Source organism: Notolepis coatsorum (genome assembly GCF_963971535.1).
Source record: "Notolepis coatsorum genome assembly, chromosome: 6".
Lineage (NCBI taxonomy): Eukaryota > Metazoa > Chordata > Actinopteri > Aulopiformes > Paralepididae > Notolepis > Notolepis coatsorum.
The window spans coordinates 160,179,004-160,204,050 of record NC_140170.1 but is presented as its reverse complement, the minus strand read 5'-3'; the positions used below and the strand labels follow the sequence as shown (position 1 = coordinate 160,204,050).

Below are 25,047 nucleotides of genomic sequence, written 5' to 3'. Positions count from 1 at the left end.
CTCTTAGCCTTATGAGATATCCCTTATCTCCTAGTACCTAATGTACTCCAATACGAACAACTTTAATGCACCCCACCTGATCGGGCCCCGCCCCTATGGAGGCGTAGCCTATAACCATAGCTATGGTCACCAACAGTGTGCTCGCCAAATCTCGTTCCAGCAAAAGATCCCTCAAAAGGGAACTCAGGGCCGCGTAGAGCGGGACGCTCAGCCAATACTAATATAACTAGGTTATATACATAACCTATCGTTATATGACGTATGGCTATCGCGTCCCGCTCTTAGCCTTATGAGATATGGGTTAGAGCGGACGCGAGACCCGACAGATGTACCCCCTGAGGACCAGTAAGCCCACATCAAGGGGTGCGGGGAGCCCTGTCACCCCATCCTTCCTAATGAAGGGGGGGCGCAGTCAACTCCACCTGAATGCGAACTAGAGGGAACTAGAACCCCTTGAACACACCGCACAGGCGGAACCACGTGTGACTCAACACACCGTGGCCCATACCCACACACTCCTGCTACCCTACCAAAGAACGGGAAGCAGGAAAGGCCACAGACCCCAGAACCGCCTGGGAGACAGAACCCCCGGTCATGTCCATGAGGTAAAACCTTACAAAGGGGCCCGGGGAGGACCATGAAGCTGCAGCACAGATGTCCTCCACCGAGGCCCCACCCAGGAGAGCGGCAGAGGCAGCCACCCCACGAGTGGAGTGCACCCTGACGCCCCCAGGGGGATCCTGCCCAGCCAACGTGTAGCAGAGGGCAATGCCCTCGCACAACCAATGGGACAGGCGCTGTTCGATAGTGCCTTACCGGCATGAGTGCCTTACCGGCATGAGAACCACCGTGACAGACAAAAAGCTGAACGGTGACCCCGAGGTCCTGAGTACGGCTGAGGCAATTCCCAAAGCACGGACCGGACATGACAGGTGAAGGCCCGCATCTAACTCACCACCGTGAGGAGGCGGATGAAACGCCTGAACCACAATATCCCTGGAGCGGAAGAACTCCGGATATTTACAGGCACGAAGGCAGGATTAGGCCGCAGAGTGGCACCGCAATCGGAACGAAAGACAGGCACTCTGGTCGTACCGAGAGAGCACAAAGCACACCCACGCGTCAGCGGAGGCGACGGCCAGCAAGAACGCAGTCTTGAACGACAGCTGTTCCAATGGCGCCTGCTCGAGCGGCTCAAACGGGGCCAAGGACAACCGACCTAGGACAACCGACCGAGGACCAAGTCGGAGCCCAGGAGCGTTGCACCGGCTTAACGCGTCGAGCGCCAAGCTGGAAACGCTTCACAAGAGGGTGGCTGAACAAGACATCCCTTCAAACCCCTCATGATAGGAGGATATAGCTGCTGCATATACCCTCACCGTCGAAGCCGACAGTCGATCAAGGAGAGACTGGAGGTAACTAAGGACAGCATCCAGGGGGCAGGAGACTGAGTCCCGGCCCCCCGCCTTACACCACACTTGGAACATACGTCATCTGCCCGCGTAAGCGCGACAGTGGAGGGAGCATGCGCATTCCGGATGGTAACACCATCAGGATCAAGAACCTGCGCCCCTCAACGTACCCGTCCCAACAACTGACCTAACAGATGTATGGGGAAGAATCCCAGGCGGCACGGCATCGGTCCCAGACCTGCCTGGCTATGTCCAGACGTAATCCTTACCCGTCAGGATGAGGACCGCCCGCGACAGTACACCTGCACCCACATTCTCCCTGCCGGGGATGTGGGGAGCCCTCAGGCCGCGCAGATGGAGGACGCCCATAGCCAGCCGCCCGCCGCCTGGTGCAGACAGGGGGAGCGTACTCCTCCCCGTCTGTCGATACACGCCACTGACGTCGTATCGTCCGTCCTGATCAACACCATTTGTGGACCAGAAAGACCGCTTTCAACACCAACACATTGAACGTAGCGCAGACCGGGCAGCATGGTTTGCCAGCTGCCCCCTACTGCGTTGGCCCGACGCGTCACCAGCGAGGGAGGCGTCGGTGAAAAAACGCGACGTGAGACAGCGCCGTAACCGTCCTAGGACGGAACCTCCCGAGCGTGTTGACAACACGCTCTGAGAGGGATGCCCATAGCCCTCCAACCGTTGACTGGGAAGAGGAGTACTCTACATCCAGTCTACAGCAACCCCAGGCTGGTAGAGACCTGCCTGGTACGAGACCTGACGATCCACCTTGACCACGAAGGACCAGAACGTCGTCAGGGCAGAACACTCCGTAACCCCTGACGACGCAGAGGCCCCAGTGCGGCCTCCACGCACTTGGTGAAGATGCGAGGAGCCAGAGAAAACCGAACGGGAGCCTCTGGTACTCATATGCTAACCCTGCAAAGGAAGCGTAGGTAAGCCCTAGGATGGAAGATCGGAGATGCGCATACGCATCCTACAGGTCTATGGAGGAGAACCAGACCCCCACCTGACAGTGTTCAACAGGCAGGAGACGATCCAAAAAATGCTGAACCTTCCCGTGGGACAGGTCCAGCCTGGGACTGACACCCCCCCTCCCGATTTCTCAGGCAGAGAACACCGGGAGGAGAACGCCACGACGATGGCTTGCTTCGTCCACAGAGATTGGATCTCGTTGACCAGAGCTGTCACTGCTGGAGACCCTGACAATAGGGTCTGTACCAAACCTGAAAACGGGTGGGGTTGTGTAAACACAAGTCCCCGCCTCAGCGTTTTCTCCATCCACCTCGACATATGGTACTGCCGTAGTCATATGTGATGACACTCCCAACGCACCCGCCGCCATGTGGCGCAGGTCCGCCAGGAACTGTAGATAGTTGGCCCGGTCCCCCCGCTGTGCGTAGCCCACCCTGGAACCGTGCGAGCAGAGCGTTCCGTGTCGGGACCTCTGACCCTGACACCACCCACGAGGCAATCGCACCCAAGGGGGGACCCCGACAGAAAGGGCCGGTTTGATACGGGGGGCTTCCTAGGTGAAAAAAGCCCCCCCACTGAACACCCCTCCAGAACATGCTGAGGAGTTGTTCTGCAGCTGGACATGCAAGGTGTAAGGACCCCATGGGTTCCTACACACCGTAGCCCTGCAGTGATATTACTACCACCCCAAATCACGCGTGCCTGCGAGACCACTGCCAATATTTCAGGAGTGGGAGGCACCAACATGATACCTGGCCTGGCGAAGGCGAGGCCGGGGAAGCCCGCACTGTGTGCCTCAAAAGGTTTCGAGCCCCCCTGCTGACAACACTTAAGTTGACAGACGTAACACCAGGCTCAACCAACACAGCTTATGGTGTGGGAGCCGCTTGACAGCACAACATTCTCACGGACAGACCCAGGCTCAGCCATCAACTGGATGTCAGCCCCTGTCCCCATGAGAAGCGAAAGTGGGGCCGCCCGCGCTTCAACGAAGGCACGCGGCCCGCAGCCAAAGGAAACAATCAGAGCCCACTTTTTCCGTTGGTGTTGGGGAAGGGAGTGATCGGAGAGCGGGCTGCTCGCGGCAGGACGGTGACGGCTTGTTTGTTCAAGCCGAACCCATCCTACATGGCCAATCCCTCGGCCCAGGATACCTCCGGCGGGGGAAAACATGGCCGCTTGTCGAGGGCCTCGTCATCGCCGCTGACGAGGCCGTGCTCTCTCTTCTTCTGGCTGCGCGATGTGAGGCGGTGTGGGGCCAAGGACAATACCGCCCGCGCTCCAGCAGAAGACCAAAATCCCCTGCGGAGAGGGGAACCCTGAGCGGTTATAGCTTGCGGCTGGGTCAAAGCTAATAACGTCAACAACCTCGCGCGATGTGTCGACGTCGGCTGGCCCTCAAGGCCCCGCCACCAGACACCATTTAATAGAAAAAAACAGCAATTCGAACACAGTTCTAATCGCTGCCAATTCCATACCATGGCGGTACAGGCTTTAGCAGCCCACCAGCCACTCGCCAGGCCGACCCACCCATGGCGTTGGCCGGGCGGGGCACTGTTTCAATTAGAGTTGTTCCGATACCGATACCAGTATCGGAAATGCCGCCGATACTGCCTAAAATGCTGGTATCGGTATCTGCGAATACCCTCTAATGTTGCGCTCCGATACCATATGACTTAATTTATCAACAACACTGCGGACGTTGGGCTCTGTGGCTCTGCAGATATACCCTACTCGCCGAGTGAGCATTATAAAACAAACGTGTGCTTAATCTACCGTGAATTAAAGTGTCAATTGCCATTTGTCATTTTAACAGCAGAGCAGATACTTTCTTAAAATGCCATCGTCCCGACAGAGCACTGTTGACCGGGAGCTCTGATGAGTTCGCTTGGTGGCTGGTGTTATTAGCATTGAACAGCTAACTGAAAGCTAGCTTTAACGTTACCTTGGCTAAAGTTGGGGCTATTCATAATCCAGCAATAATGGCTGCAGACCTGCAAGCAAAGTACAGCAAGTTGGCAAAGGAGTATTCCAAGTTAAATCACAATGTCACCAGTAACGTTACAGTCTTTCCATATACCGGTAGCTCATGCTAGCTAACCTAGCTCACGTTAACGTCGTCATTGCACAATTGCACGTCGCGTACACAATTAATGACATGTTGCGGACAGCCATATCGGTGACAATGTTTAGCTTTTAGTGCCAAATGATAAGAGTCTGAGGGGGAGTCTCAAAAAAGAATGTTGAATATTTATTGTGCAAAAATCACAACAACAGAGCCTCTGGTACTAAACGGAGCCTTCTTGTGGAAGCAAGTGCAGCAAGGAATAATGTCCGTGTGGAACTAATGTGCCAACAACCTTTCCGTGGGTGAACTCATTGAGATAGTTTTCAATTACTGATACTAATACTAATCTATACAATCACCTGTTGTTGAATAAATACCATTACTTTATAGTTATTACTAAAAAACAGTATATATAAAACAGTAGCTGTATAAAAAAAAAGTTTTATAATTTATATAAAAAAAAATATTTTTATTTTTTTAATGTATGCACTGGTATCGGATAAGTATCGGTATCGGCCGATACCCAAAGCTTAGGTATCGGAATCGGATCGGAAAGGAAAAAATGGTATCGGAACATTTCTAGTTTCAATATGTCAAAAACAAAGAACTGATGTTAACACGGAGCACCAGTGGTGGTTGCAAACAGCAACCTCCACTGTGGTGTGCACCATGAAAGGGTTAAATGAATAAAAGAACTAACCCACAAAATACTGTAGAATGAGCAAACCCATATACACAACGTTAAGGGGAGGCGGACCAGAGCGAACTAGTCCCGCCTTCATTCAAAATATTCACAACAGCACACCAGCCCTAGCTTAGCCCATTTACCAAAAAAGGTAAACAAAGCCCCCCCCCGCACTACTCCCCCAGTAGACACCGATTGACCGTCAGAATAAATGGTTGAGAGGAGAGAAAGCTGTAGCAAGACAGACCTTCTCATAGCAGAGTGACAGAACGAAACAGTAGCCCCCTACACAGGGCCGCCTCAGGGGGTGGGGGGCCTCGCGTTTAAATCTCGCACAGGGCCTCACATTTCTCCCAGGCGGCCCTGCCCCTACACTACTACAGCCTAGCGTGAGGCGATGTGGGACCCAGATCAACAACCGCCTGCGCACAAACACGCAACATGTTTACCATGTCGGCTGGACCCATAGCCCCACTACCCGACGCCAATGTGGATAGGAACTAGCCAGCTGAGCCATAACCCGCCGTTAAGTCCCATCCTGCAGTAGTATAGCTCTACTGCTACACCGCCGAGCTCACGCATCGGCCCCATGGGGACACCGTTCCACAGACCCCGCCGGAACACAAAGGTAACGTATCTGGCTAGGCTACCTAGCCACGGCCTACCCTGTTGTCAACCCATTTACCCGTAAAAAAGGTAATAGGACTCAGCAAAAAAAAAACACAACAGCTACCGACTGACCTTCATTGATGAACCGGGCAAGAGGAGGGAGAAGTGACAACATCTCACGGCGGAGACATTAGAACAGCGTAGCAGTTAGCATGTAGCAGTAGTGGTAGCATGTAGCATTAGCGATAGCATGTAGCATAGCATTAGATGTTTAACAGCACGTCCAAGACCGTTTGGAAACCGTTCACTGCAGTGAAATGTTCACCAAACCATCCTGCCCCCGGTGCCAACACACAACATGGTTGTGTAACAAAACAAACCAGCATTACTAACACTAATACCCATGCCTGAAGACACAGGGCCTACCTGGGTACAAGCTGGCCCGACAGCCAATCTTGCACAGCTGAACCTTGGTCTGCTGCCATCAGACGAGGAACATCAACATAGGCCCGTCGTGTCGCTGAAAACATGCTTCGAAGATGCCAGGGGCCAGCAACCTCCGGTAAGCTTCCAACATTATGAATCTTCTCTGATCTTTTCATCCTACTAGTTACATACGGTGTACGCAGCCGTTATGATGGAACGAAAATAGAGGAAGAGTGTGTTGGTGACCATAGCTATGGTTATATAGGCTACGCCTCCATAGGGGCGGGCCCGATCAGGTGGGGTGCATTAAAGTTGTTCGTATTGGAGTACATTAGGTACTAGGAGATAAGGGATATCTCATAAGGCTAAGAGCGGGACGCGATAGCCATTCGTCATATAACTGTACTTTTATTATATTTTTCATTATTTGTTATATTATTTTTATTTTTATTAAATTATAATGTCAAATATTGTAAGGAAGGGGCAGGGCTTGATAAGTTGTTTTACTTCCCCCTGTTCCTTCTCGAACACTTGTAGTATTTGACTATTTACCTTTTTGTTTTTTTAAACTTGTTTTGTTTCTATGTTCGAGACAAATCAAAATCAAATCAAAATCAAAAACTGTACATATTATACTACAACTCTGTACATATATCTGATTAGCACTACACTCAGTAGTACTAATTTGTATATTTTTTACACAGTTTAATCACCTGTACATTGTATATTTTGCTGTTGCACTTTACTGTTACATTTCCACTCTGGTTCATGCCAAACTTCTTTCCGTTGTACTGTACTTGTGCTGTATGTATGACGATGACAATACATTTGAATCTACTCTAATCTAATGTACACAGGTCCATAGGATGAGTATATATTTTACCTTCTCTAATGCAGGGGTTCCCAAACTTTTCAGGCCGGGGCCCAGAAAATAAGGCGTCAGAGAGCCGCGGCCCAATGCACATCGTCTGGCTTTTTTTTTTTTTTTTTGCCAGGCGACCGATTTTTTATGCCAAATATAACTTCAATCCTATTAAGTTAGTTCAAGTTAGTTATTCATTTATATGTGCTATTTATGAGAGGGCTAACTTGTTGCAAAATAATAATGATAATAATAATAATAGCCTCATTAAAATACTATTGTTGCTTCGGTTGTTTTCAGCGTTTTATGTGCATAATCTGTTATTTAGTTTGAAATGTTCGTTGAAATAAGTAGATTTTTCGTTTTTGTTTATTTATTAAGTTAATATAAAACCATATAGTCACATTTTAGAATACAACTAGAAACACTGTCCTGGCCTGCTTCTAAGTTCAGTGGCCTGACAAAAAAAAAAAAAAAAAAAAAAAAAAAAAAATTTAAATCATCTCGCGGCCCACCCGTGGCTGCTCGCGGCCCACCTTTGGGTCGCGACCCCGACTTTGGGAACCACTGCTCTAATGTACACAGGTCCATAGGATGAGTGTATATTTTACCTTCTCTAATGTACACAGGTCCATAGGATGAGTGTATATTTTACCTTCTCTAATGTACACAGGTCCATAGGATGAGTGTATATTTTACCTTCTCTAATGTACACAGGTCCATAGGATGAGTGTATATTTTACCTTCTCTAATGTACACAGGTCCATAGGATGAGTGTATATTTTACCTTCTCTAATGTACACAGGTCCATAGCGTGAAATATATACTCTGCATAATCTGGGTGCTGTTCAAGAGACACAGGCTTCTGGAAGGGTTCAGTCTGGATGAGAAAGGAGACAGAACAGAGATGGCGGGCATGAAAAAAAACACATCATTTCAAACTACTAACTTACAGGTAGAGCTGGGCAATAAATCGATATCAATCATTCCCGTAGTAAAGTTTGCCATGATAATAATGACAAATTATTTTATATATATAGTCGGTCACCCCACCAAGTTTATGCACATTTAGCTGTGCTACAAAGTTATTTAAAAATTAACTAAAAATAAATATACTATATATTTATTTATGTATTTATTTTTTCAATCTTAAAACCATATTGAACCCCCTGGGTTCTGCAGGCAAGCAGAAATAAACAAACAAAGCGATATTTATCAGCTAGCCTATTATTCTTATCGACTGAGAAAGAATATGGAAATAAGAGCTTTGGACGTATTGCCCAGCCCCAGCCTAACTCACTGCCAAACCTCCACCACCACAAACATACATGCTAACATACCACCCCTGGAAAGACAATGACTGTGTCTGACAGCTTTTACAGGATTCTGCCTGCAAAGTACGCAATAGATATACAATAAACAATACATAAATTACACCAAATCCAATACATAAAGCAACGTCAGCACCTGTACTTTTTTGCTAGTTTTACCTTTAACCTTAAAACACTCTGAACGACACTAGTTACCTACTAAATACTGTAGTAGACAGAATACATTCTTCAGACACAGCCGATATCTACTAGAAAGCGCTAAGAAGCCACTTCAAAGAAGAAGAAGAAGAAGAAGAAGGAGAAGGAGAAGAGGAAGAAAGCAAACAGAGGAAGAAAATTATGAGGAGGTCTTTGTTGTTAGTGATGTGATTGATTACCCAATTAAAAGCCTTTCTCTGCGTGGGAGCTGCATGGGGGGAGTGAGATGACGAGCGGGGTTGGTCCTGAAAGAGAGCGAGAGGAGCAGCTGTATCCTCACCACAAGCTAGTAGCACCTGGTTTGCAAGCCACTTTGCCAGGCAAGCGGAACACAAGCCGGGTTACAGTCCTGATGGTTAGTGGTGATTAGATGTCCTTCTGTACATGCAAATCAATATACCGTCACACTAAACAATATACCAACACACTAAACAGATCATATACCATCACTCTAAACAAGGGATGCCATGACAGTTTTGACCTCTCATCTTGGTTTTTTTTTCTTCACAGAGCAAGGCGACGTACGTCAGGGCGAAACGGTTTCCACATTTGCACTTAAAAAAGGGGCACTTCGTCGAAAAACAAGACTTAATTGTTTTGCACATAATCTCATTAAATAAACGCATCAAAAATGGTTTTGCACACATTAATTTAGCTTGACAGTTTTTTTTATAGAGAAGATACGTTTGATTATGGAAACCAGTGATGTCATCAGGGACATTTAAACTCTTGTGTTGTGTTAATTACAGCTCAGTGAAATGATAAGACAAGGTAATTTTTCCATCTACATCATTTCATGATGCTGTAATTAACACAACACACGGATTCAATGTCCCCGATGACATCACTGGTGGCCGCATTTCAATCTTGTTTACTCTCAATAACTGTCAAACTTAACACTTTGGACGCCAGCGGTGTAAGCCATCCTTGTACTCAATGGGCCACCGCTTTAAGAGATAGGGATGCGTGGCGGTGTTTGCAGGGCTATATCTATATTCTATATTATAGCTATGGAGACAATACTATGGCTCATTTGACATCAACTATCCATCGTTGACATGGAAAAAGAATTTTTTCATGTATACGTTTGCGTATTATACCGTGGTGAATATTGTATAGTTTCAGAGTGATCCTGGCTAATTCCTGAAAACGGCGCTATGGAGCAATACATGAATTTTGCTAAAAGCGTTTTTTTTATGCTTTGATCGTCAGCAACGGCATACGTTTGAGTATGTTACATATGATCGTTGCGATCTATGTGAAATCATGGTTGGATCAAAGTAGGATTGATGTCATATAGTCCTTACCTTCACTAGGAGGTATCCCAAAAAGAATATTCCAATTGTCTGATCGCGTTTTCCAGTATTGGTGTCCATTGTGTCCCCGACATAATCCGGCACAACACATGCATCGAGGGGCATTGGACGCGTTTCAGCAATAAGGTTTCAAAGGGTGTGCGATACTGCCACCTAGCAGGATGCGGCCGGTATTGCACTCTAGCGATCTCAGAATGATTTCCTATGGTAACACAGAGGTCCGTGAGCCGGAAATGAATAAAAAAATCGAATAAAAGAAATAACGATGAAAACCCGACTATACTCAGGTATGGCGCTCAACTGCTGGCGAGTTAACCCGACTATCCTCGGGTCTGGCGCTGAATGAGTTAATGGATGTGTGCAAAACTGTTTTTGGATATGTGTGCGATTACGTGCAAAATAAATCAGTGTTGTTTTTTTGGTCAAGTGCCCCCATTAAAGATCCAGTACAATGACGTGAATTCAGTCAGAAAAGCTTATTGTGAAATGTTAATATCAAGAGTAAAATGTTTGAAGCAGCGGGGTAGTGTAGAGGTCTAATCACTGGCCTACCCGGGTTCAATTCCCGGCAGCAGTCAGCTTGTTCAGTCGTCCATACCAACACAACCGGCAGTATTCACGGCTGGGAAGCCGGTGGGATATGAGCTCCGGCCGGGTCGGTCTGGCCTGTTCAGCAGGGAGTGGATCTGAGGGAGATAGTGTGAACTTCTGTGCACATTACGCTCTCTCAGTGAAAGGTCAAGTGAAAAGAAGCAGCTGGCAACTCCACGTGTATCAGAGGAGACATGTGGTAGTCTACAACTTCCCCAGACCCACAGAGGAGACATGTGGTAGTCTACACCCTCCCCAGACCGTCAGTAGGGCGCCATGTGGTAGTCTTCACCCTCCCCAGACCGACAGAGGAGACATGTGATAAGTCTATACCCTCCCCAGACCAACATAGGAGACATGTGGTAGTCTACACCCTACCCAGACCAACATAGGAGACATGTGGTAGTCTACACCCTCCCCAGACCTACAGAGGAGGCATGTGGTAGTATTCACCCTCCCCAGACCGACAGAGGAGGCATGTGATAAGTCTACACCCTCCCCAGACCAACATAGGAGACATGTGGTAGTCTACACTTTCCCCAGACCAACATAGGAGACATGTGGTAGTCTACACTCTCCCCAGACCCACAGAGGAGACATGTGGTAGTCTACACCCTCCCCAGACTGACAGGAGACATGTGGTTGTCTACACCCTCCCCAGACTGACAAAGATATGTGGTAGTCTACACGCTCCCCAGATTCACAGAGGAGACATGTGGTAGTCTACACCCTCCCCAAACCAACAGAGGAGGCATGTGGTAGTCTACACCCTCCCCAAACCAACAGAGGAGGCATGTGGTAGTCTACACCCTCCCCAGACCAACAGAGGAGGCATGTGGTAGTCTACACCCTCCCCAGACCGTCAGTAGGGCAGCATCTGGTAGTCTACACCCTCCCCAGACAGTCAGTAGGGCAGCATGTGGTAGTCTACACACCCTCCCTAGACCCATAGTAGGGCAGCATGTGGTAGTCTACACTCACCCCAGACCATCAGTAGGCCAGCATGTGGTAGTCTACACGCTCCCCAGACCGCCAGTTGGGCAGCATGTGGTAGTCTACACGCTCCCCAGACCCTCAGTAGGGCAGCATGTGGTAGTCTACACACCCTCCCCAGACCCTCAGTAGGGCAGCATGTGGTAGTCTACACTCTCCCCAGACCCTCAGTAGGGCAGCATGTGGTAGTCTACACTCTCCCCAGACCCTCAGTAGGGCAGCATGTGGTAGTCTACACTCTCCCCAGAACGTCAGTAGGGCAGCATGTGGTAGTCTACACCCTCCCCAGACCAACAGAGGAGGCATGTGGTAGTCTACACCCTCCCCAGACCGTCAGTAGGGCAGCATGTGGTAGTCTACACACCCTCCCCAGACCCACAGTAGGGCAGCATGTGGTAGTCTACACACCCTCCCCAGACCCACAGTAGGGCAGCATGTGGTAGTCTACACCCTCCCCAGTCCGACAGTAGGGCAGCATGTGGTAGTCTACACTCTCCCCAGACCGACAGTAGGGCAGCATGTGGTAGTCTACACTCTCCCCAGACCGACAGTAGGGCAGCATGTGGTAGTCTACACTCTCCCCAGACCGTCAGTAGGGCAGCATGTGGTAGTCTACACCCTCCCCAGACCGTCAGTAGGGCAGCATGAGGTAGTCTACACCCTCCCCAAACAGTCAGTAGGGCAGCATGTGGTAGTCTACACCCTCCCCAAACAGTCAGTAGGGCAGCATGTGGTAGTCTACACCCTCCCCAAACAGTCAGTAGGGCAGCATGTGGTAGTCTACACCCTCCCCAGACCGTCAGTAGGGCAGCATGAGGTAGTCTACACCCTCCCCAGACTGTCAGTAGGGCAGCATGTGGTAGTCTACACCCTCCCCAAACCGTCAGTAGGGCAGCATGTGGTAGTCTACACCCTCCCCAAACCGTCAGTAGGGCAGCATGTGGTAGTCTACACCCTCCCCAAACCGTCAGTAGGGCAGCATGTGGTAGTCTACACCCTCCCAGCAGGGCAGTGCAACAGCCAGGAAGGGAATAGGCATAAAAACTAAATTGGGGGATGAGAGCAAATGTAAAAAGGAAAAAAAAAAAGTGTTTTAGTGCACCCTCTCATTCATTCAGCATTCAAATTCATGAAGCATTCAAATGTAAACACATTCTTGGGAGATTAACATCGGCTAACCTGTGCAGGTGAGAAATACATTGTCACAGTTGCTGTGGATGTTTTGAAACGACTAAATTTAACTAAATTGCAGCAAACCAACGCTAGTTTCATTAATGTTATGCGTTTGTGGTCTAGCTAGCTGGTATCCTTTACAGCTACTGACACCCGACAGGCTGACAGATGGGTGAATCAGGGTTAGCAAGTAGATGATGCAATCAATTGAAAAGTGATTGAAAGACACGGTTTTCGTTGTACTGGATCTTCAAGCTTTCGCAAAAACTGGTTTGATGGCATTGTTAGCACTCTCCATTAAAACCAAGAGGCACCACTAGCCACAATCAAACAGCTTGTGGCTAGCGGTGGTGTGTGCTTTGAATGGGGATGGCTAACATGCTGTTTTTATGATAATTTAACTGCCAACCCACAAACGTTTCCCCCACACTTTGTACCTGGTGTAGAAAATTAAACGTCATGGCAATCCTTTAAAGGTTCATTCCGGTATTATTAAACCTGGACCCTATTTTCCCATAATGTGGGGTGTAAATTACATTTTTGGAACTGGTCCAGTGTTAATGGAGACCGCTTCAGTCAGCATCCGCAGAACGGGCTGCAATGTAATAATTTGGCGTCAAAAGTACGTCCACTAACACTGCTTGTTTTTCCTACTGACTTGATTGTTATTATATGTGTCTGACAACAGAATGTAAAGGATCCCTAAAAGGTGTTTACGGTTTGCTTCTTCCGGTCTCTCCAACACTCAGTCACTACAGACCCGATGGTCTGCCAGGCTCAGTGTACAGACGGGAGTGTTTTCATCCGTTTGTTGCACAAATCCAACAAAGATAGTCTTTGAAAACGGTGTGAAGTGTGGCTTGACATTCTGTTGGTACAATTCAGATATGAGCTCAAACACAAACCACTGTTTTATATCTTTTAGATAACGCTACGCTTTCTGTACTTCAAACTCTTCCTCTCCAACTCTCACTCCCGTTTCCACCTCAGTCTTCCTGCAACGACTAAGGTGTGACGGCGTGATTGTGTTTGAGCGAGATGTCTGTTTTGGGTAAGAAATAGAAGACTCTTCAGACACTACACAGTCAGTGGCAGAAACAAGCACTTTTAGTGGACGCACTTTTGACAAATCAATACTGGACCAATTCCCCAAATAAATGTTGTCCCTATTAAGTCATTTAGACCCCAATGATAGAAAGATAGGGTCCAGGTTTTAAAATACCGGAATTACCCTTTAATATTTTAGGTTACAGGTATTGAGATTGAGACAGCGATATCGGCCATTGCTGATGGAATAGGAGAAGCATGACTGACAGGAATAAAAGGCAGAAAACCATCCTATGGCATTTTGTCTACAAGAGGATTACTGTAATCAAGACACACATATATACAAGACAAGTATTCAACAGAGATCCATCCAATATTGGTAGAAAAAGGCAGAAATGAGAATAAACAGCCAGATTGACTGACTCCACCAAGCTGAGGATCGGCGCACTTACGCCCGGCTGCTTCATCTTCTGCAGGGCGAACTTTAGCAGGTAAGACAGCTGGTCAATGGTTAGCATCATCATTGCTTTACTCTGAGTCTCTATGCACTCTGCAACCGTTATTTTCTGTAAGAGACCAACAGGAAAAGAGTCGGAAACTTAAAAATTCGTTATCAACCAATTATGAAAGCATGTAAATGTCCCCCCCCCCCCAGCCCTGAAAGGTGCTCCACAACAAGGTTTCTCAACTGGTGGTTTTGTGCAAAGACCAATTGAAAACCAATGCTCTGGATTTAGATATAATAATCTATATAATATTCTATGTCTTACCTTGACTTTGTCTATTTTGCTGCTATCTATTTTATAGTTTTTTTGTGTGCTAATTTTATGCCAATTTTGTGGAATTTTTTTAATGCTGTGAAGCACTTTGAGCTGCAATTCTTGTATCAGGAATCAAGGTTTATTTGTCACATACATACCAGGGCATACAGTGAAATGCGGGTGGTCTTGAACAAATTAAATAGATAAGACACACATATGCATGGTAAAAAAAAAACATGCTAGGTTCCTGAGAAACTGGTTCTTATATACACTACTATAGTATGCTATATACAATTTACAATGTTAACTCTAAATGTATCTAAACTATACAGTACCTCCTTCTTTTAAAGTGTTTCTAAAGATTCTATTTTTTAAAGTGACATTTTGTTTAAAGTGATTTTTTTTTAGTGGTTGCCGCATGAGTGGTGTGTGTGTGTGTCTGTGTGTGCTCATGTGTATTTGTGAGTGGAGAGTTCAGTGTTCTGATGGCCTGGGGGAAGAAGCTGAGTAGAAGTCTCTCTGTTCTTGCAGCGTGCGACCGTAGGCGCTTGCCTGACCGCAGCAGCTTGAACAGGCGTGAGGGTCTTTTATAATTCTGCAGGCTCTGGATTTGCACCTCCTGTTATATAAGTCCTGCAGGGGTGGTAGTGCAATACCCGTAGTACGCTCAGCTGAGCACACCACTCTCTGGAGTGCCTTCCTGTCCTGTGCCGTGCTGTTTCCAAACCAGGCAGTGATGTTTCCAGTCAGAATGCTCTCTACAGCCCTGGAGTAGAAGGAGTGGAGTATCTTCCCCGATACTCTGAACTTCCTTAGCCGTCTCAGGTGATAGAGGCGCTGTTTCGCCTTTTTCACCACAGAATCTATGTGTGTAGACCATGTCAGGTCCTCTGTGATGTGGACTCCCAGCCCAGGTACTTGAAACTGCTCACCCTGTCCACGATAGCCCCGTTTATCGACAACGGCGTGTGTGTCCCCTGCTGTATTCTCCTAAAATCCACGATCAGCTCTTTGGTTTTACCAATGTTCAGGAGTAGGCTGTTGTCCCGGCACCAGCGTGCCAGTTCATCAACCTCCTCCCGATAGGCCTTCTCGTCATTGTTAGAGATCAGCCCCACCACCACCGTGTCGTCCGCAAACTTCACTATGGAGTTGGAGCTAAACCTGGCCACACAGTCATGTGTGTACAGTGAGTACAGCAGGGGGCTCAGAACGCAGCCCTGGGGGGACCCGATACTCAGGGTGATTTTGCTGGAGGTATGACCCCCCACCCTGACCGCCTGGGGCCTGTCACTTAGAAAGTCCAGGATCCAGCTCTCGGCGTTGCTTCCGGCTTGGCTGGTCGTTCATACTAATACAATTGGCAGTATTAGGGGGTGGGAAGCGTGAATACTTTCCCTAAGGGGGTTGCACTTTTGCGCAATCTGATTGGCCACTGACGTTTCTAGTTATGCGACATGTGCGCCAATCGTGTGACGCCTAGTTCTGCGCCTATTTCCGGGTCTAACAGCCTGCAAACTACCTAACGCCTAATTTATCACTGGTTAAGCTTAGGCGACTCTTTCGAAGTTGGTTAAGGTTAGAGTTTGGAATCAGGGCTGGTGTTCTATCGCCCTGCTCTAAGACAAACTCTAACCTTAACCAACTTCGAAAGAGTGCCTAAGCTTAACCGGTGGCAGAACTAGGCGCCACACGATTGGCGCACATGTCACATGACCAAAAACGTCAGTGGCCAATCAGACCGCGCAAACCGAACGCGGAAGTGCAACCCCCTTAGGGAAAGTATTCACGCAGGTGGGAAAGCCGGTGGGTGGGGATCGGACGTTGTGGACAGCGACTCCTATAGGTCGGTTGGTGCGCCTGTACAGCAGAATCAGGAAAGTATCGGGGGCGCGTCTATTCGAATACCAACAGTTTTGTGCGTTTTGCGAATCCGATAGGCCACTGACGTTTCTGGTCATGTGACATGTGCGCCCAATCGTTCGAGACAGGGGAGGGAAGAATTGGATAATACGAAATTGGGATGAGAGAAAAATAGAAAAATGGGGAGAAAAAGTAGATAAAAAAAAGAAAGTCCAGGATCCAGGCGCTCATGGCGGAGCTCAGACCCAGATCGATCAGCTTGTCAACCAGTCTGGTGGGGACTATGGTGTTGAAAGCTGAACTATAGTCAATGAACAACAGTCTCACATAGCCCCCCTTCTGACTGTCAAGGTGAGATAGTGTGTTGTGCAGTACTTGGGAGACCGCATCGTCAGTGGACCCGTTTGCCCTGTATGCAAACTGCAGTGGGTCCATGTTACTATGGAGGGAGGCACAGATGTAATCCTTGACCAGCCTCTCAAAGCATTTCATGACCACAGAGGTGAGTGCCACCGGTCTGTAGTCATTAAGGCTTGTTGGAGAGGAGTTTTTTGGCACAGGGATTATGGTTGACATTTTGAAGCAGGCAGGGACCACGGACATATATTGAATATGGATGTAAATACTGGGGCCAGCTGGTTTGCACAGGACTTAAGTATTGTATGAAAGGTGCTATACAAATAAAGTTTATTATTATTATCATTATTACAATTATCAATCAAAACAGCAACAGCCAATCAAATGATGACAGATTACAGACGTCTCAAAAATGTGATATTCTTTTCTTTTTGTTTTATGTCATCAAATGATGTATGCCTTTTAGTTGTGTATTACTACACGGATCTGAGACTATAGACTTTTACTCATTCCCACACATTCCTCCGTCGGGTACCTCACACTCCGGACAGAACCAGTCGCCCTCGGGCTCGGCCGGCAACTTGAGGCACTTGGCGTGGTAGACCCGGGGACAGAGCTCGCAGCAGAGCACCTGGCCCTCGCGGTGACACAGCCAGCAGTAGAAGTCATTCCTGCCGTCCTGCGGTGCCACGTCCACGGGGTCTGTGGTGAGCGTCGGCTGCTTGGCATAGTAAAAGGGGCCGTGTCTTAGTTCTGACTGGAACACAAAAGGAACACAAGGGTTGGGGGAGCGTCAGAATCAGGCATCAGATGATCGCGAGAGCCAGAGCAAGCGTGCACAGAATCAACTCAAGGTAGACGTACTGTGATCAATGTGGATAACCTTGCCTCCAAGTTGCGACAGAAATTGGCTTCCTATACAGAAACAGAACTAGCTTTCCTTTGATTAGTAGGAAGAGAGTTGTCGAAGCAGTTTTCTTATCAGTCTTGGACTATGGTGATGTAATAATCTATAGACATGCTGTGGCCTCAACCCTTAAATCCCTGGACTCAGTCTTCACTCTGCCCTCAGATTCATCACTAATGATAGATACGACACTCATCATCAGTGTCCTTTAAGAGAAGGTTGGTTGGTCCTCGCTGATGGAGAGGTGCACCAAAAACTGGTATTTGTTCATTTTTAAGGCCCTTATTGTTAAGCTACCTCCTTATACTACATCATTATTGTAATGGAAACTTGAAACTTGGAATTTTTAAACCTATGGAACCCGTTCTAGTGACTGGCTGTTTTTTATTTTTTTTTAACAAATGTTTTTTATTTTACCTTTTTTAACATAAAACTAGACACACAATACATTAACAGTAGAAATCCACAATAAATCACAGGACTATGACCGACATAATAATAACAATAATGACTGTCCAGTACTTAAATCAAAATAAATGTAGATTAAAAGATATACACATAATAAATACAATACAACACATATGCTCTTGCTTGCTCTTCCTCACTCTTTCCTTCTCCTTCCCTTGCCCCCCACCCCCCCCCCCCCTCAGGACCCCCTCTTGGACTATCCATCCATTATTCCGTTTAACGCCAGGGATTACAAGTTCATATGCTATCTTTTATCTTCTCCACCACATCTAACCAGATTGCTATGCTGGCTTCATTAACACCTCAAATTCGTGCGGTAGATATCTCTAGATAAATCACATCGAGATAGGTAAGAACCCATACCTTCCGGCACATTTTATCCGGTTGAATCCAGCGTGCTGCTATCAGCTTTTTGGCAGCCGTGAGACCGGACAAAATTAGTCTCTTTACATGTACAGAGGTTGATAACTAAGAAACATCATTCAACAACAATACAGAAGGCAGTACAGGTATGGTCAAAAATAAAAATTCTGATAATTGAGTGGTTACTTCTTCCCAGAATATCTTAACAGGAGGGCATTCCCAATACATATGCATAAATGTACCAATATCACCGTTTAAACACAAGGAGCATCGAGGGTCTTGTTTAAGCCCCATTAGGTGCAAACGTCTAGGAGTTAAGTAAGTCCTATGAATAAAATTAAGATTAATCTGTTGATGATCCGGGTTGCGTGACGAGCCGAACGTTTGCCCAGACTTCATCCCAATCAAAATCTACTTCCAAGTTTGGTATATCCTTCCTCCAAACTAAGTCTAGGGGAAGGACATCATATGAGGACGTAAGTAAGTGACGATAAAAGTCAGAGACGAAGCCTCTCGATGTCTCCTTTTCATAAAAGAATTTGTGATATCTGTGGTGCTCAAGTGGCACCTTTAATGGGACTCCGTGAGCCCTTAAAGCTGCTCTTAATTGTAGATAGATATAATAAGTGGAGCTGGTGAGGTTACATTTGTTAGATATATCTTTATAGCTGCAAAAACCCCGGTCGTTGAAGACATCGCCCAATGTATGTATGCCCTTCTTTTCCCATTTGGTAAATCTGATAGGTTGTTGTGCAATAAGGAGTAAATTGTTATTAAATAGGGGAGAATGACTATGCCATTTATGTTGGTTAATACATTTTTTCTGTGTATCACGCCATATCCTGGATAAATAAAGGATAAATAAAATAAAAATAAAAATATCCGGATCACATGTGTAATAAGAGGGCCAAATTTCAAGTTGCATTGCTTAATTGATAAGTTGGTGTATACTATATCCTGCAGTCTATGTGGTGCAACTATGTTCTCCTCTAATGGTCTCCAGGATACAGATGCTTGAGAATCAAACCAGGTGATCAGTGGTCTTAAAGAGAACGCTTTAAAATAGTAGTTGAAGTCTGGAAATGCTAAACCCCCATCGGCTTTATTTCTCTGTGCAGTGGATCTTTTTATTCGTGGAGGTTTGTTGTTCCAAATAGATTTATATGCAGCGGAGTGTAATTTTTGTCAGTAACCAACAGGGGGGGGGGGGGGGGGGGGTAACGGCAACATCGAGCTGAAGAAGTTAATTCTTGGTAAATCATCCATCTTAACTATTGATGCTCGGGCCTGTATTTTTTAGTTTTGACCACCTGCCGAAGTCATTTGTGATCCTATCTAGGAATCCGGTATAATTATACTTCACCGTTTGGCATATAGTGGGGAATATTTCAACTGCAAGACATCTAAAGTGTTCTACCATTGGTATATTTACTGGGAGGGAGGTAGCCTTCGCAGTCACATTAAGTGGAAGGAAGGCCGATTTTGGCCAGTTTATCTTAAATCATCTATTACCTTGAGAAGATGAGGCAGTGAGGTGGTAGGGTTTTGCATGAACAATATTACATCGTCCGCATATAAACTAATATGATGCTGTGTGCCCTTAATTGATATCAGCTCTATGGACTGAGATTGTCTTATATACTGTGCCAAAGGCTCTAGGGATAGAGGTGACTGGCTGTTTTAAATCACTAGGCAAGCAAAGCTTGCAAATCAAAAGACGACACCAAATTGAGATTTCAATGAAGCCAAAAGTAATCACAATAATATTGTCTCCAAGTGTAAAGCATTTCATTATGATGACTGCTGTGCATAAATTGTTCATCAAGATTCCCCGATATTAAAGGAACAAACACACCAACTGTATGAGAAATGTGCTTATAGTCTTCTCCAGAGTTAGTAGATAGATACCAATTTCCTCTCTGCGTTCAGTAGAAAGGTATCCGGCTGCAAGCTAGCCTAGCTTAGCACAAATGAATGGAAGCGAATATGGATCAGCTAGCCTAGCTATTGGCCAAAAACACCTCTCCCAGAGTTTTAAGATAGGCTAGTTTATCCGTATCTGCTTCCATTAATTTGTGCTAAGCTAGGCTAGCTTGCAGCCTGATGGCTTTCTACTGAACAGAGAGGAAATTGGTATCCATCTTCTTGTCCGACTCTGGAGAAGACGGTAAGTGCATTTCCCATAATGTCGCCATGTTCCTTTAAGTATCATAAATGGAAAATCAATGTGTGAACAATAGCAACTCTCTCGCAAAGCTAGAAACCTCCAGAGAACTAAGAGACAAATGTGTGATGTCATCGGGGATAAAGTGTGAAGCTGTTCCACATAGAGAATGAATTGGGAAGGTGGTTAAAGCTGATTAGTATCCAAGGGAGTTTCATGAGGACATTATCTGATTAGAGTGAAGCTAATCTGGGAATAGGAACCCAAACAAGCATTCTGTGGCTCCACAAGACTGCATTCATTGTCTATGGAGCAGCTACAGTATGATGCTGTAACAACTTTGAGTCTCAAATTCTGTTCAAATAGACTCACTGCTTGTGGCACTAAGAGGTAAGATGAAGAGGTGTTCGCTCAAGTTAAACGTTTTTTTTCTTCTTTCTTGTAACTATTTGTTAAACTATATTTGTGCCCTATTTTTCTAGGCAAATTGTGTGCAAAAAAACGTAATTAAATTATAACAATAGTAACTATGAATATTATTATACTAGTACTACTACTAATTAATATATATATAAGTCATGTATTTATTTATCCATCTAACCTTTATTTAACCAGGCAGGTCACTTAAGAACAAAGTATTTACAAGGACTTTACAAAGAGGCTCTTGATTGAGAAAACAGACAAAACATTTAACAGACAGAACCGTTAACAGACAGAACCTTTAACAGACAGAACAGTTAACAGACGGAACATTTAACATACAGAACCTTTAACAGACAAAACATTTAACAGACAGAACCTTTAACAGACAGAACATTTAACAGACAGAACAGTTAACAGACAGAACAGTTAACAAGACAAAACATTTAACAGAAAGAACCTTTGACAGAACATTTAACAGACAGAACATTTAACAGACGGAACCTTTAACAGACAGAACCTTTAACAGACAGAACATTTAACAGACAGAACCTTTAACAGACAGAACATTTAACAGACAGAACCTTTAACAGACAGAACATTTAACAGACAGAACATTTAATAGACCGAACCTTTAACAGAACATTTAACAGACAGAACATTTAACAGACAGAACCGTTAACAGACAGAACATTTAACAGACAGAACCGTTAACAGACAGAACATTTAACAGACAGAACCGTTAACAGACAGAACATTTAACAGACAAGACATTTAACAGACGGAACCTTTAACAGACAACCTTTAACAGACAGACCATTTAACAGACAGAACATTTAACAGACAGAACCGTTAACAGACAGAACATTTAACAGACAGAACATTTAACAGACAGAACAGTTAACAGACAGAACATTTAACAGACAGAACATTTAACAGACAGAACATTTAACAGAACATTTAACAGACAGAACCTTTAACACATTGAGTGCCAACGACGAGATTAGTCGTCTTAACTCGCCATGCATTGAGTGCCAATGACGTAGGGGTGGACGGTATGGTCTAAAATTTATATCACGGTATAATTATAATTTAATATTATTTAATTATTTATATTTATAATATAATTATTATTATTTTTTTATAAAATATATATATTATATAATTAGACTTGTACTTGTATTATCTGCGAGACATCGCCACCACGCAACAAGCTCCACTGTCTGTGTGTACTGTGTGGCCAGGATTCTCCGGAGCTGCACCTGGACCTATACTCGAGTAGCCTCGAGCAGAGCTACGGCCAGGATTCTCCGGCACTGCACCTGGACCCTATTGTATTGGTATAACGTTAGCAAGCCCTCAGCTTAAATACGCATCGAATCAGTGTTATAAGACATTGATATCAGGAGCTATCTGTAGCTACTGCATATATAACGTTAATACAACGCCTCCGTGAATTATTTAGTTCAATGGGACATTTCGTTTTGAACGGTGAACTAACTTGCGTTAACGTGAGCTAACAGGTAGCATACACGTCTCTAGTACTAGACTTTGTGGAGCGTTTGTTGATGTCAGGAGCTATCGGTAGCTGGCCGACTAGATACCGTTCGGTTAGACAATGCCCCATCATGTATTAAACTAAAATTGAATAGTTGACTGGGTCATTTTGTAACGGTAGCTAAGCTAACGTTAGCTCAGGGAGACGCCGCCGTCCTCCCGACAGCTCCCGTGTCCCGTCCCACTAGACTACTAGACCCGTGTTTACATGCGTGCGGTAGGGGCTGGCACGCCCACTGCGCGAAGCCTCCTAAAAAACTTTTTTCCAGTTCGCACATATCTATTATCTATGACTAATTCTATCTATTTTTAGGGGCAAATGCGAGTCTAATAGTCGCGCTGTGGTTACATGACGTCATTGCTATTTTAGAGCTGCACTACCGGTTACACGGTATAGTCAAAATCCATACCGTAGAGCAAATTCATACCGTTTATACCGTATACCGTTTATACCGTCCACCCCTACAATGACGAGTACTCGTTATTTCTTTTATTAGCAATATCCATTTATTTTTCATCCATCCAGCCTGACGTTATCATTGGGAATGGGTCTGAGCTCGAAAAGGGCAAATACCGGGGCGGCTACGTGGTGCAGTGGGCAAGGCGCTCACCACGAATACTGGAGACGCTGGGTTCGCCTGTTCGAGCCCAGCGCTCCACATTGCTTTCAGTTTAGCTGGTCGTCCGTACTAATACACATTGGCAGTATTAGGGGGTGGGAAACTGATGGGTGGGGATCGGGCGTTGTGGACAGCGACTCCTACAGGTCGTTGGTGCGCCTGCGCAGTAGAATCAGGAAGCGATGGGGGCGGCGCCCCTCCAAAGCGCAGACCCCTGACGCTGAAAGATTGCGCCGCGCAGGTGAAAAGATGCGACTGCTGTTACCCAGAGTATCGGAGGGGACTCGTGCTATGTATGACTTAGTCAACATGGCAGCCGGCTTGTGGGAGGCAAGAAACAGCGTTCGAGACAGGGGAGGGTTGAATTGGATAATACGAAATTGGGATGGGAGAAAAATAAAAAATGGGAGAAAAAGTGAAAAAATTTAAATAAAAAAAATGGCAAATACCGCCGCCTATCGTCTCCCGGATGGTAATGCACATCATTGGATTGGATTTGGTGGCCATGTGCATCAGAAAAAAGTCCGGTCCGGGGTTTTCCCATCTCTGGCAAGCAGTGTCGTGTTACCAGATTGACTGAGGACCCTCAGAGCAGCGTCGATTATGTGTTTCAGACTATAACGTTGGATCAATAAACGCGATCAATATTTGGAATGGCGATCAGGAATTTGATTAATCTTTTTGCAGAACATCTGATGTGAGGTAAGGACTCTACTTTACCAGTATTGGGTTAATCAGATGTTTTTTTTCATAGCGATCACAACGTGTCTGTGTGTGTGTGTGTGTGCGTGTATGACATTAGCGCTGACCAGGTCATGGATAATAGATTTTTCAGCCCGCTTCTCTAGCGTGCATAAGTACACATATACTATCGATAATCTAGCGTTTATTTGAAAACAATTAATAAATCAGCCGAAAAATGACAACGTGTTTTGTGTATTCCACTAAAGGGCTATTATTGCGGAATTTCTCTGAAATTACTAGAACTCTCCGAAACTATACTCATATTCAAAACCGTATAAAACGGAAATGTACCAATGAAAAAACAATCCATTTCGTACATGTTGACTGCAAGCAAGTCATTGATAAGCGAGGGGTGTTTTAGACCCATAGCCATCATTTAAGATATAGTTTAAGCCTTCGCAAATATCCCCAACCTCCCATTGACTAAAGCGCTGGCATTCAAGGGGTTATTTGGGCAAAGGGGCGTGGCACCCAATGTGTTAACAGACAGAACATTTAACAGACAGAACATTTAACAGACAGAACCTTTAACAGACTGAACCTTTAACAGACAGAACAGTTAACAGACAGAACCGTTAACAGACAGAACCTTTAACAGACAGAACTGTTAACAGACAGAACCTTTAACAGACAGGCCATTTAACAGACAGAACATTTAACAGACAGAACCTTTAACAGACAGAACCTTTATTAACAGACAGAACCGTTAACAGACAGAACATTTAACAGACAGAACATTTAACAGACAGAACCTTTAACAGACAACCTTTAACAGACAGACCATTTAACAGACAGAACATTTAACAGACAGAACATTTAACAGACAGAACCGTTAACAGACAGAACCTTTAACAGACAGAACATTGAACAGAACCTTTAACAGACAGAACCTTTAACAGACAACCTTTAACAGACAGACCATTTAACAGACAGAACATTTAACAGACAGAACATTTAACAGACAGAACCGTTAACAGACAGAACCTTTAACAGACAGAACATTGAACAGACAGAACCTTTAACAGAATATTTAACAGACAGAACCTTTAACAGACAGAACCGTTAACAGACAGAACCTTTAACAGACAGAACAGTTAACAGACAGAACCGTTAACAGACAGA

At 45.6% G+C, this 25,047-nt stretch overlaps 1 protein-coding gene across 6 annotated transcripts in view; it reads right to left on the bottom strand.

Annotated features, from left to right (window-relative positions):
• zmynd8 (zinc finger, MYND-type containing 8) overlaps positions 1-25,047 on the bottom strand; it is a 71,496-nt gene that overhangs the window by 32,558 nt on the left and 13,891 nt on the right. For 5 of the 6 annotated variants that reach the window (XM_084317347.1, XM_084317348.1, XM_084317349.1 and 2 more), the window contains 4 exons: positions 17,218-17,439; positions 14,154-14,267; positions 8,761-8,826; positions 7,840-7,932 (listed from right to left, as the gene is read on the bottom strand). In XM_084317347.1, coding sequence (XP_084173473.1) covers positions 7,840-7,932; positions 8,761-8,826; positions 14,154-14,267; positions 17,218-17,439 — 495 coding nt within the window. The remainder of the gene's footprint in view (positions 1-7,839; positions 7,933-8,760; positions 8,827-14,153; positions 14,268-17,217; positions 17,440-25,047) is intronic. The other variant, XM_084317352.1, reaches the window with a different exon arrangement.